At 39.1% G+C, this 14,508-nt stretch overlaps 1 protein-coding gene across 1 annotated transcript; it reads left to right on the forward strand.

Annotated features, from left to right (window-relative positions):
- The first annotated feature begins 1,865 nt into the window (after window positions 1-1,865).
- On the forward strand, window positions 1,866-9,875 carry LOC148425036 (high choriolytic enzyme 1-like). The gene is made up of 10 exons (XM_088412514.1): window positions 1,866-1,874; window positions 1,964-2,046; window positions 2,127-2,160; window positions 2,276-2,329; window positions 2,638-2,775; window positions 4,829-4,949; window positions 8,021-8,199; window positions 9,188-9,269; window positions 9,572-9,696; window positions 9,822-9,875. Coding segments are annotated over exons 2-10 (789 nt in total). The 5' UTR covers window positions 1,866-1,874; window positions 1,964-1,992; the 3' UTR covers window positions 9,824-9,875.
- The last annotated feature ends 4,633 nt before the right edge of the window (window positions 9,876-14,508 follow it).

Consider the following 14,508-nt stretch of genomic DNA (forward strand, 5'->3'; position numbering starts at 1 on the left):
TTTTCTGTCTACCTTGGTTTCAGATACACCCCGTTCCATCACACGCTCCCCCATCGGTGTGTAATAATCTCTCACATTTTCTTTCAGGTTGGATCCTGATATTTCCCCAAGGAACACCTTGTCAGCCTGCCTTGTGCTGCTTTTCACAGGGGAGTGGTCACATAATAATAGCATGAAAAGTATAGCTGATGAAAATGTTTCTATGCCTTCCAGTTGGTGAAAGAAACTCTGCAAAACATGTGACAAAATTCCAATCCATCCCTCACAGGTAAGCTGAAACCATGAGGTTCAATTCCAAAACTGGAATTTGGCTGAAGAAAAACAAAACAAAACAAAACTGGCCTCATCTCGAAATACTATGGCAATACTGAAGCATGGGGTATGTTTTACTTTGGTTTTTAAATTCTTTTAAAATTACATATGTGGTATATTTTACTTTAATGCTTTTGCTCTTGCTTAATGCTTTTACTATTGGATTACTAATGTTTGAATTGTTTAATTTATTTTTGCTTTTGTATTTGATATATCTTTCCCTTTTTGTTTTTTTTTTAACTGTATTGCACTACTTTAGAAAATTCCAACTCCAGACCAGAATTGACAACCAACCATTTGATATACTTCTACAAATTTGACTGTTAGGAAAAAAAAAAAATCTTGATTGTCTTTTTTATGTTTTGTACATACAATTAAGAAATCAGGCTGAATGTATGGTATGATACAATAAGTGCAACTGTTAGCTGATGCAAAATGTTGCAATTTACATACTATATGATCTTATTGATTAAATGCTATTGGTGATTTGTTATAATCATTAGTGTCTGTTCCAGTTGAGAATTGATATTGCATAGCCGACGCAGACTGGCTTAGTGGACAGCATTAATTGGAATGTGGAAGGGAAAAGGAGTCTGTTAATAACCCAACAAATGGCATTTAAAAAAAAAAAAAAAAACTTGTGATTATGGGTCCTTTTCACACCCTTCTCAGTAATTTTGCATACATTTGATGGAACTTGTCCATATCACTCTGGTGGAACGATTTGGTTCAATTTGATGCTCTACAATCTTAGATCAAAGCGATATTTGATTCGAACTGATTTGTCATACTTATAAAATAAATAAATAAAATGTGTGTGTAATGTGTGTGTGTGGGGGGGAGAGAGAGAGAGAGAGAGAGAGAGAAAGAGAGAGAGAGAGGGGGTTTAAAATGCCAGTGTCTGATAACTCGGGCTACGTTTACAATCAAACCTACAAATCTAATTGCTATAACACCATTCAATTGAACCATTCAATTGAACTCATTCAATTCAGTTGTTTTTTTTTTTACTTCGGACATTAAATCCCGGATAATTTAAGTATTAAGTCGTACTTTAAGGGCATCTGGGATTGATTGTCTAGACTCTTAAAACAACGTGGAAATACATCTCTGGCATTGGATGAATTAAGAGAAAGAGATCACACTCAAACTAATGATGAAACAATTTACGGTTTACGATCAACCACGATTCATGAATCATTAATAATTTCAGTTGTATTCTTCGATGTAGAGTGTACACAGTTGCATCACAAAGAAAAATGTTATTAGTATGCACCCATGAAACGGGACTAACCCCATACTACCAGTCAGATGATGGAACTATTCCATGAACTAAAGGTTATGCAACCCATCTACAACGGCCTCAAATGCACACGCCTTAATATGTACAAAACATTGTAACATCTGTTTGGTTGCGTTTGACTTTTGAATTTGAATGACACGGCATTAAAAAATGTGTAGAATGCTGTAGTCACACCTGGGACACACCCTTTGTGCATCTTTTAAAAAGTCACTGGTGGTGCACCATCACCATCACTGTTCGGCACATTGACCTGACGCCGGTAAAACCAATTTACCTTACTCTCACCTGTTTGTTGTTTTTTCTTTCTTTCATCTGATTTTTTTGTTTTTGTTTTATTTTTATCATTAGTGCATTTTTTGGGGGGCAAGAGCATCACCATGACGCCAGTTTTTCTCGTGGTTCTCCATCTGTGTATTGCAGCTGTTTCTCCAGTAAGATCTCGACGCGTGTGTATATGTGTCTGTTTTTGCATGCATGTGGATGAAAAATGTGACGTTGAGTTTTCTTTCAGAAAGCAGTAAATCGAAAACGTGGAGAAGAAACGAGTGAGTGAACTTGAATAGTACAATTGGAACAAAATCGAAAATATATCATTTAAAACATTCAAAGTGGACATAATGAAATAAATCATGGTGCTTGTCTTTGTTCTCTTCCTAAAAGATTCTTCTTCCCTTTTTGAGAAAATTGCAAAAGTAAATGCAAATATTTCTACAAGTAAGTGCTTTTATTTATTTTTTCATTTCATGAACTCAACTCGTATGAACTGTTATTCTATCCTGCATTAAACTGAATGACACAATTCCAACAACCTAAGAGAGCTTATAGTTCAGTCAATTGAAAGTTAAAAAAAGGATAGTTCATGCATCCAGTAAGATTTTGTAAGTAGTATTTTGTTCCTCTCTAGAGAATTGAATAGTCCATATATGTTATGAACATTTTGAGCAATCAATCGCTTGATAGAACCGATTTATCGAACATGACATACTCCGTTGATTAAATGTTCTCTTTCTGTCATTCAACAGGCTCCCTAACGCACGGTGACATTATGGGTGATGCTGACGGTATTTTGAGGAATGCTGTCCCCTGCACAAGCACTGGCTGTACATGGCCTAAAGTTGGCAATGACGTCATTGTTCCCTATAAAATCGTCGGCCGTTTTAGTAAGTCATCATAATTCAACCTTTGACTTGTGAATCATATAAAGCTTGCACAGGATATGAAGGGGGAAAAAACATCGAGGGATTTCTTGAATATTTAATGTGAAAAAAAACATTGAATGTAGTTGCTTATGAATGTATAATTAATTTTATTATTGTCCTGTGTGTTTTATACACAATACAGTACATCACTTTCTTTTTGCAATACAGGTTGTCCGATTGTTGTGCACTGCTAACAAAGTTGAGTTTTAACTAAAGATTCTGTAAAGGCATTTCAATTTGGTTAAAGATTCAAAAGTAAGCCGAAAGTAAGACGTCAATTTCAAATATGTGATTAATCAATATCTTAGTACTTTGATTTTTGTGTTTACCGCATACAAAATTCGAACAGCCTCAGACCTTGTATACAGTATGTGTGAATAATGAAAGACTGGCCTCTGAAAAGAAAAAAAAAAACATACACATACTTTTTACCCAGTAAACACAATGTACAAAAACTACAGTCATTTTTTAAAAAGCCTAGTACAGTAGCCTTTTTTCATGCAGAGTGAAAGTCTGTGACAAAGCATGAACCAAATGTACACACGAATGGAATTCTCTTCATTTCCGTAGTATCCTAGAGTTTGCATGCTCTCCCCGTGCACGTGTGGGCTTCCCTTTACCTTCCAAAAACATGCACGAGGAGTGTATCGGACATTCCAAATTGCCCGTAGGTGTGGCTGTGAGTGTGAATAGTTATTTGTCTCCGTATCCTGTGCAAGTGGCTGGCAACCAGTTCAGGATGTCCCCTGCCTACTGCCCATAGACAACTGGGATAGACATCAGCAAGCCAGTGAGCCGAGTGAGAATAAGCGGCTATAGAAAATGGATGGAAGGATGAGGAGGGAGAGTGTAAAAGGTCAAAGGAGTGAAGCGATGGGAATTCATTGAGGGACAAGGGTTACTTGGAGTTTTCCAAAATATTGAGAAGTATTACACAAACATGCAAGCAAGCTACCGAGTGACAAAAACATGTAGCTCATATGTGAAAATGAGAACTGAAAATCCAAAGTACAATGTGTGACATCTAGTGGTGAACAAAAAACGTTTTAAAAAACACTATAAATTCAACCACCGCACGATGTATACTGATTCTATCGAATCAACTGACATTTCTTTTCATATAATCGTGGGTGTCGTAATCCGTAATTACACTACATAGATCGCACCGTGCCTACTGGACGCTGACATGTTTTGCCACCACATTTCTACAACGGATACCCTTGTGAAATCAAAAATGTAGCCTTGTGAAATGTGCTCTCTCTGAGACACTGTGATTCAAAATCATTCCATTTTCTTAGTTCACCACTAGATGTTACTAAATCTTACACATTGTACCCTTAAGAAAATACCCAAGTACTGCTTTAATTTCATGAATAAGAGCATGTAGGCCCCAAATTGATTGATTTAAACTGCAAACTAAGCAAGTAAAAACTCTAAATCTCTTTTAAGGTTTAAATAAGAAACCTTGAGAAGAGCCCACAGATGTTTGTCTAATATATATATATATATATATATATATATATATATATATATATATATATATATATATATATATATATATATATATATATATATATGAAAACTCATGTATCTTGACACACATCAGGCCTTGAAAAATAACGACAACAACAACAACAAAAAAACATTACTACCAGGTTAGAGTCATTTTAAGCAGATTTAAATTTCAATGGGCTTAAACCCCAAAAGTCAAGTGTTCCAAAGTGGTAGATAATTTTATTATTAAAATGTTAGATTTTTGTTGTTTTATGTTAATCAATTAGTGACTCAGCTGAGAGGTAGGTAGTTGTCGACCAACGACTACTGTCCACAACATAACCAAAATACGGAGGAAATGTTGCTGCGATATATCTTTTGAAATCATCAAATGGGCCATTGTTGATGATCTTTAGCTCATATTTCGGCTGTAGTGGAGTGTAATGGTGGTGACTTATCCAATTTATAAATTGTAATGGCTGATCCAACCTAAGGTCATGTCTTGTGTATTTTTCTGCAGGTCGCCGTCAGAAGAGAGTCATAGAAAATGCTCTGAGTGAATTATCATCAGGAACCTGCGTTCGCTTTGTTAGGAAAAGTAGATCTGACACTTCCTATATAGATGTTATATCTTCAAGTGGGTAAGTAATGCATTAACATGGACAATGAGTGAGTAAATATTTGTTGTGTTCAATTCTATCATTGCCAATTCCTAAGTTGCTTCTATTCAACTAAAGTGCGCAAACAGTCCACCATTCTTGGGCCGACTCTAGATGTTTGCCGGTTGTTAAATTTTGGCTGGCTGTGGCATCAATTCCTTGCCCAAAGTCAGTTGGGATTGGCTTCAGTTTATTTGCAACCTTAGTGGGAAATTATATAGAACATGTATCAATCAGGCCTGCGTGTGGCTGCCGCATCTCCTTCATGTCCTTCTAAGCTGACCACAAAGAAACAATGACAAAACCTAAACTTGCAGCGACCAGTAATAGTAGCTCCCGCAATTAAATCAGTCCCCTCGGGAAACCACGACCTCCAGCAACAGTTTTGCCTGTGGGTTGATTTTGTACTACAACGTGAATTGTACGACTTTGTGTTCCCAAACACACAGTTTTTTCGCTTGGACATTTTCAACAGTAAAACTCTGTAATTGATAAATGAAACCTTGCTCTTTGTACGGGGTCTACTCGGTGCAAAATGTCCTCTCCCTAACCCCGGAATGATAATGAAAGTAGAAACAGGAACGTCTCCTCGGATAAGGAATTTACTCTGGCTCAGGCGGTATAGGGCGAAGTAGTGGTGGTACAAGGTCTTGCTGTCATCATAATGCCTCTTGCAAGCTATGCTCAGATGGGCTGAGAACGCAGAATAGGAAAGGAATTCTTTGAAAAAGTTAAATTTCCACAATATGGGCCATTTAAGCACAGAGTCAGTTTTTGTTTTTGTGACATCTTGAGCCGCTCAGCTCAAACTAATTTATTGAGGTCTTTTTGTTTTCCTGACAAGGTGTATAATGTCTTTTTAAAATAAGAATTGTACTCCTGCGGAATTCAGTTGTCTCCCAAAGTCTGGATTATTGCTCTCAATTTGTTTTGAACTACGCATTACATCTGATGCTACGTTTGGATCGAACGCAAAAAAACATTTTCCTGTGCTCTTTTGCCAGGCTTTCGGTCACTGGGTGTTAACCGCCGGTATTTGGCTTGTTCACATATTCGCGCGTGAGGTGGAAGATGGGGTTGTGGTGCAGTTTACAGTGGATATGGAAAGAAGAGCACCGTCGAGAACTTTCACTTTTTTTGTGGGAAGTAGCGGAGCCAATCTTTTCTCTTACAACACCTTGCTTCTTCCATTTTTTTTTTTTTTGGTATCGCGAGTCCTTTGCTTTGCGCCATAACTCATCCGACAGAAAAAAATGTTTCAAAGTCGCAAACAAGTGGCCAGTATTGTGCTAAATACTGTGATTTTAATGCAACACTATCATTGTTTTAGCACAGTAACTTCAGTTGGGGAGGGCACGGCTCGGTGGTAGAGTGGTCATCTCCGAGCCGAAAGGCCGTGGGTTCGATCTCCAGATCAACAAGACCATGTCTAAGTGTCCTTGAGCAGGACACTGAACACCCGCTTGCTCCTGATGCTGCGTCATCAATAGTTAAATGACCAGTTAGTGTCAAGCGCTTTGAGTGCCCAAGGTAGAAAAGTCCGTTTACCAATCAACAGCTGTTAAAAAAATGGATGTAAATACTGTACATAACAGATAGCCCAAACTGGCCACCATATTTCATTCGTGGCCCATGAGAGGCGTTGGATGTTCCCTAAGATGATTAACCGTCGTGAAAAATGTTCCAATTTTTTAACTTCTTGCGACCAGGCAAAAACAAGGGCAATTTTGCGTCTCTTTCCAAGTCGCGTCGCTCCATTCTTATCCAACATGCTTTCACGCCATGTTGCCGCCAACTACATTGACACTATTTCAAAAACTTTCCACGACTTTGACCTGAACGTAACATGAGATCATTTATTTGACGCAGACCTCACACATGAGGATGTTAAAACAACCAATTAAAAATCTGGTCACCTGTGTTATGCTCCGATATTATATAAATTTTCTGTCATGACACATGATCTCTCATATACAAATAATAATAACAAATAATAACAATGTTTCTCATGTCTTTCCGATATATAACGTTTTTACCTAAGTCTTTCCGAGCAGGGCTCGAGGCAGGATCGCAACAAAACTGATGCTGTGCCTGTTTATTTTTTTTCAACTTGTAATGAATTTACTGTTGCGTCTGGGAGTGTGGCGACTTGGTACACTGGAGCGCCCTGTGAGACACGAATCGGTTCTAAACATAGGACAGTAGGCTTGCTCAAACAAGCAAATGGATGTGTGTCTATGAAAACACGAGCCAAAGTCTTGGAGTATCCTAATGCATCCAGGAGGTGTCCTCAACAGATTCCTGTACCACCTCTTCTGTTGGATGCATATCCAGATGCACAAATCCCAGAATACAATTCAGTTCTCTCTCTCTCTCTCTCTCTCTCTCTTAAAATGCGACACAACAAACAAATTCATACAAGTAATGCGAATGTAAATTTAATTTAAAAGTTAAACTTCTTTTATTACTTTATCATACAAGTCGTTGTGACAAACGCGTGATTGACTTACAAATGGACAGAAAAACATGGGGAAAGGACGCAAGGTTTAAAAGCAGGACTGTCCCGTTTAAATCAAGATATTAGGTCACCCTGCGTTAAGCCAAAAATAGGCTGCATGCAGAGTTAACTTGAAGTCTTCACTGCACTAGCAAACATCAACCTCATGGGAGTGTCCAATCATTGTATTTGTCGGAGAATATGATCAAGGTTGTAGTGTAGCTGAATGCTGTTTTAGATCAAACTGCCTCTGAATTTTTCAGATATTGTAAACCTGATACATCTGGAATGATGTCATTGCTGCATTTGCCACTTTTCCGTCTCATTCAACCTGCTCTTGTTCCTTGCTGAACGAGATGTATTTATTTATTTATTTATTTTTTCCATACAAATGACGAGCTGGGGTAAGCACAGATTTTCAGGTTATTTTAGGTGCCTGTTTCAACAATTAGAAACATTCTTTACATCTTTTTTTGCATCCTTTTGCTGAATGTTACAAATTCGTATTAATCATTGAGCTTGTGTCATTATTTGTTTCTTTATGTTTTCGTGACAGGTGTTGGTCGTACCTTGGCCGACAGGAAAATGGACAGCAAATCTCTTTGCAGAGAAACGGTTGCGTGTTCAAAGATATTGTGCAACACGAGTTTCTCCACGCACTTGGATTCCACCATGAACATGTCCGCTCTGACAGAGACGACCACGTCATAATTAATTTTGAGAACATCCAATCAGGTCAGCCTACCGACAGACTTTTAACCAAACAAGCTCCAAAGGACATATACAGTATATACATATACACACGCGGACACAATTGTTGGTACCCCTCAGTCAAAGAAGGAAAAACCCACAATTCTCACTGAAATCACTTGAAACTTACAAAAGTAACAATAAATAAAACATTTTTGAAAATTAAATAATCAAAATCAGCCATCACTTTTGAATTGCTGATTAACATAAATATTTGAAAAAAACAAACTAATGAAACAGGCCTGGCCAAAAATGATGGTACCCATAACTTAATATTTTGTTGCACAACCTTTTGAGGCAATCACTGCAATTAAGCGATTTCTATATTTGTCAATGAGCGTTTTTTTAGGTATTTTTTGCCCACTCCTCATGAGCAAACTGCTCCAGTTGTCTCAGGTTTGATGGGTGTCTTCTCCAAATGGCGTGTTTCAGCTCCTTCCACAGATGTTCAATGGGATTCAGATCCGGGCTCATGGAAGGCCACTTTAGAATAGTCCAACGCTTTTCTCTCAGCCATTCTTGGTGTTTTTGGCTGCGTGTTTTGGATCGTTGTCCTGTTGGAAGACCCATGACCTGCGACTGAGACCAAGCTTTCTGACACTAGGCAGCACATTTCTCTCCAGAATGCCTTGATAGTCTACAGATTTGATTTGACCTTGCACACATTCAAGACACCCTGTGCCAGATGCAGTAAAGCAGCCCCAAAACATTACTGAGCCTCCTCCATCCCTATGGTGAAACCTTACAAACAAATAATTATGTTAATCAGCAATTCAAAAGTGATGGCTGATTTTGATTATTTAATTTTCAATCATTTTTTTATTTATTGTTACTTTTGTAAGTTTCAAGTCATTTCAGTGAGAATTGTGGATTTTTCCTTCTTACATATCAATATCTCACTGAGACTTGACAAGATGGAAGATAAGCCTCATAAGTTTGGCTAAATTTTGTTATGCTTTCTTCTTGTATGCAGGAGTGGAACGTAACTTTCAGATTTCACAAACAAATAACTTGGGTACCCCCTATGATTTTCAATCTGTGATGCATTACGGCAAGTGAGTACATCTGTGAAGCCTTGAACCCATGTGATCCCATTTCTAACTTAAAATCATCCATTTCTTCACCTCAACAGGTGAACTTGATTTAGTCTTCTGCAGACTGCAAATGTACATGTCCACATGCTCAGTGTTTTCAGTGCTTTTTATACCACTTCCTGTTTTCTGTAAAATATATTTTGAACTAGACCACCCCAAAAAAAATGGTCATATCAATGAGATATTCAAATTTACTTTATTTCAGGATTATATCAGGTGATGTAAATTGAGGTTTTGTTTAGGTGATCTTTTTTTTTTTGTAGATTTGACTTCTCCAAAAATGGCCTACCTACCATCACTCCTATAGATAGCAGTATCACAACTTTTGGAACTGCGACACAAATGAGTGCCAATGACTTTGAGCGTGTCAACAAACTTTACAATTGCTGTGAGTAAACTATTTGTTTGATACCTTCTTAACCAGCATTTGCTCTACAAAACAAAGAAAATATACTGCTGTGTGGCTCAATTGAAAATGTTGATATATTGTTCTCTCCATTTTTCATGAATCAGAAACTTCAAGACAAACAGTGGGCGTCCAGGTCTTGAGGATCCCTTGGCATATTTGTCACACTACAATATAATAAACATTAAGTACTTTTTAACGTATTCATTTGTTGTTCTTTCTCAACACTTAGTTCTTCAAAAGCCTTTGTGCTAGGTAGGGTTCCCGATTGCTCTAAAAAGGTCACATTTTGCCTCTAAAATTTGAGACAGTGCATGTAAAATTTTCAACAACTTGCTTTTGTGCGACCTGTAAATTTGTTACTTAAAGAAAAAAATATTACATTTTTATTACGAGTAAAACATGTCAGGCTGGAGCTCAGCATCTTTATGTTTTGTGGCCACCTAGGACAAGGTGGACTTCAAAAACCCAAAATTAAACACCGTGCAGGTGTAAAATTTGGGAAACAGTAGCACAGGATGTTTTCCACCAAAGTGCAACAAATATCCATCCATCCATCTATCCATCCATCATCTGTTGCCGCTTGTCCTCACAATGGTTGCTGGCTAGCTGGTGTCTATCCCAGCAGTCTTCCGGCAGGAGGTAGGGGACACCCTGTATTGGTTGCCAGCCAATCATAGGTGCCATAAATAAAATGTAACAAATAAGTTAGCTGAAATCTCATCACAAGAATAAAATCCCATTGTACTAGTTTAACAAAAAGTGAGGGACGGTACCAACACAGTCAATGCAAAATTAAACATAAAATAATGAAGTTGTCAGGGATTTGTATGGATGTGGGAGTTGTGAATTTAAATGTAGGGAAACAGGGAGATAGGGTGTGCTCGAAAATATTAACTTATTCAGGCAAAGTTGAAGAACATAAAGTATCAGCAAAAAAAAAAAAAAAAACTGAATAAACTTCCAACAAAAAGACACAGGCACAAGGCTCAGGACACACACACACACACACACACACGCACGCACGCAAGCACACACACGACAATGATCCGACAAACACTGAAAAGAAATATGGAACCAAATACAAGCCAAAATGACAGGACAACGATGAAAGCCCGGACAAGATGAGAGCGCTGATTGGTTGACACAAGAGACAGGGTTGACAATCACAGGTGGACACAATCATTAGGTACTCGTGGCAAATTAAGCACTATATTTCTTCAAGTATAAACCGACCCCCTCTTTTTTACTTCCGTTTGGGTGGATTTTACAAAAACGCGAATATATGTCTACTGCTGACTTTACAGTACATAGATCATGGCTGTATAATTAAAACACATGATGTGCTATTAAAGTGACAAAATTATGGTACTTTAAAAGGCATTTCTACATCGTATATCAAATAATATACTGTTGCAGTTTTGGGGGGAGGGGGTGTGGCAGGAGCGAGACAAGACTGCAGATTCAAGAGTTTTTATCGTCATATGTCTAGTAGTAATATACCGCACAATGAAATTCTTACTCCGTTCACTCCCTGAGTAGCAGACTACACTCCATGTCAGGGGAAAAAATAAATAAATAGATAAATATTAAAACAAACAATACAATAAACAATGTACGGCAATATAAGGCAATGCACATGTGTGCGTAGAATTTTGTAGAAACTAAAGTTGTGTCTCAATTCGGCATGGATGCGTGAGGAGGTGTGGGTCGTGAGAAAGGTGGAACCGAAAAATGCAGGGCTGAGAGGGATGAGGCTCAAATGATGCTGGTTTAATATCAAACAGAGGCTGGGAGAGAAGGAACCAGAAAATACAAAGTACAACCAAAACGCTAAACACAAACTCAAACTGACTAGGGGCTACAAGGAACAGGAGGCTACACGAGAAGGATGAGTGTCAGAGCAGAGCGACGGCAAGACAGCGGGGGGAAGACGCACAATGACCCGACAACGAGCCGAACAATCCTATGGCTTATATAGACAAGACACTAATGACAACAAGGGGGAACAGCTGGAGGAGAATGCGAGGCCGACGCACGGGGCAGGGGAAAACGAAAAAAAAAAAACTCTACGAGAGATACGGTATGTCATGCCTTGAATGTGAAACTAACTTGCAAAAGAGTTCCTGAAGATATATAGATGCATGGCTCATCTGACAGTCTAATGAGCACATCTACAAGTATTTCAATTGTGTATTTAATGAATACAATTAAAGCAATTTAATTATAACATCACAATTTAATTGCTCCTTGAGTGAATGCAATTTTGAAACTGTTCCATCAGTAAAAAATAGTAAGTTGTTGAAGCATTTCAATACTGTACTTCTCCTCAGCACGTACTGGTGCGTTATTACGTGCAGGCATAGAAGTAATAAAAACAAATGTTTCAAAATGTAATACACCATTGCCACCATTATAATGACTGCAGTTGTTGTATAGAGTTTAGTCAGAAAAACCGTAACCCTCCAAGCTGCCACCATTAGTCGACAGCTGGACTGTCTGTCACCAGGCAATCACCAGTTGAACACAGAAGCTTAAAAGTTTAAGCCCGGTTAACCCTTTCAGGCTCAAATAAAGTTTTTTTGGAGCTGCTAATGTGAACTGGATAGTTGTGGCTGGCAAACTTCATTCACACATTTTTAGTAGTATGTTTGAACGTATGTATTTAAACATATTTTAAATTAAGTTGAAACATACTTGTAAATACGTCCAAACATACAGTTTTTCTGACACAGCCTGCCAGTCCAGTCTCCTCATTTTCGCTCACAAACTGTCACGCCCGCTAGGCGTGGTAGTGCTGGGGTGCGGTAAAGCTCAAGGACAAGACAACAACAGGGAGACAAAGGACTCGAGGCAAAAACACGCAACTACACTTGACCCAGACATTGACAATGACCCGACAACTAACTAAACGCAAACTGGGGACTGAAATAAACTTCACACTTAACGAGGAAACACAAAACAGCCGGAGAGAGACAAAAGGCAGAAGAAGCTGATTGGATGGCACAAGGAGGGCATGTACACAGACAGGTGGAAACAAATTACGCTATCAAGGACAGAAGAGAGGGAAACTAAAGAGGAACAAGACCTAACAAGAACTAACAAACCCACAACTTGAAATATACAAAAATTCCCCAAAACAGAAAAACTGACCCGAACCCACAACAGAAACATGACACAAACCAGCTCAACCACATTCCAAACAATCGTCCCTTATTACAACCAGCTGCTACCAATTCCTTGGACTACATAAAACCCTGTCTCTCTCTGACAGGTTAGTTGCCAGATTGTCTTGATTTCCCAAGCCAAGCCTTCCAGCAACTGCCCTCGTCGGCCTGCTCATGCCTCGACGCAACCTATCTCTGACCACTCGCCTGCATGCCGAGCCTTCTTGCCTGCTCCAGCCTCGATCTGGCTTGTCTCTGACCACTCGGCTGACTGCCGCCTATTCGTTTCTGCCCGTGTCTCATCACAGCTAGTCCCCGACCTCTCTAACGCGAGCTTCACAGAGTGAAGACATGTCCCACATGCCATTCTTCCCTGACAGCCAACCGGCTCCGGCTCAATTCAGCCTGCCTGCCTTCTGCACCCCACGCAGTTCTGACTTGTGCATACATAAAAAGGCAGTTACACCTCTTACTTCTCTGTGCGTGCTTCATTGTGATCATTTGTAGTCTAAATGCTAGAAACACGTATTTTCCCCCATTATGCCAGAGTGTGTTGATGACTTTACCCTGTATCATTATGGCAAAACAATGCTGTTTTGGGCTTACAACAGTGGTGGGTACTGAGTTTTGGATCTGGACCGCCACTCCCAAGGGTTCCACTCCCAACACAACGGTTCTCAACATTGGGACTTCGCCGACAAGTTGAAAATCTTGCCATGTAAGATGCTGAGATGGTGCAGTCCTAATTTCCGATTGGGTGGTGGCACATTAGAAGAGGCGTTTTCATTTAATTAAAAATACACATACACACACACGCACACACACACAAACACATGTCAATTATTGCTGGAAGAGGAAACGTAATATGCTTCGATCAAAAGCAAAAAATTCAACAAAGCAAACCCAAGAATTAAATACGTTTTGACAAAACTATGTATGACGTAAACAAAAATATACTGTACTTTGCTTTATAACAGAATGGCCTTAAGCCAGCCTGCACATTTTTGTCACGTTCTGCCTGGGTTATGTTCTGCCATGGGTTTTTGTTGTAGATTTTGTGTTGTTTGTTTAGCCATTTAGTTTCTATAGTTCTTCCCCGCGTCTGCCTCGCCTCCCTGCCTCATTAGTTTGATCTTGTCCACCTGCCTGTTTACCTGCCCTCCTTCTCATCCAATCAGCTTCCCCTGCCTTTTGTCTCTCCCCCAGCTGTGTCGTGTCTTCTCGTTAAGTATGTAGCCTATTTAAGTTCCCAGTTTGCATTTGCTTCTTGTCGGGTCATTGTTTATTTTCTGCGCTGCCTGGTCCTTGTTGTATATCTTTCCTGTGCTGCCTCCTGTTCCTTGTTGCCCCAGTAAGTTGAGTTTTGGGTTTTTGGTTGTACTTTGTATTTTTGATCCATTGTAACCCTGCTTTTGTTTGTTATTAAATATCCTCCTTTGAGCCCCATCCCAGTCTGTCCTGCGTCCTTTTGGTTCCACCTTTGCCACATCCCACACTGCCTCAAGTCGCCATGCTCAAACGTGACAATTTTAGGGCACCATTGATCAACCCATTCAATGTGTGTGTGAGGCTAGCGGTATGCTAGATGCTCAAATTGAAAATATTTTTCTTCAAAAATTATGATTGG

Source organism: Hippichthys cyanospilos, chromosome 4, assembly GCF_059441005.1.
Source record: "Hippichthys cyanospilos isolate Australia breed blue-spotted pipefish chromosome 4, RoL_Hcya_1.0, whole genome shotgun sequence".
Taxonomy (NCBI): Eukaryota; Metazoa; Chordata; class Actinopteri; order Syngnathiformes; family Syngnathidae; genus Hippichthys; species Hippichthys cyanospilos.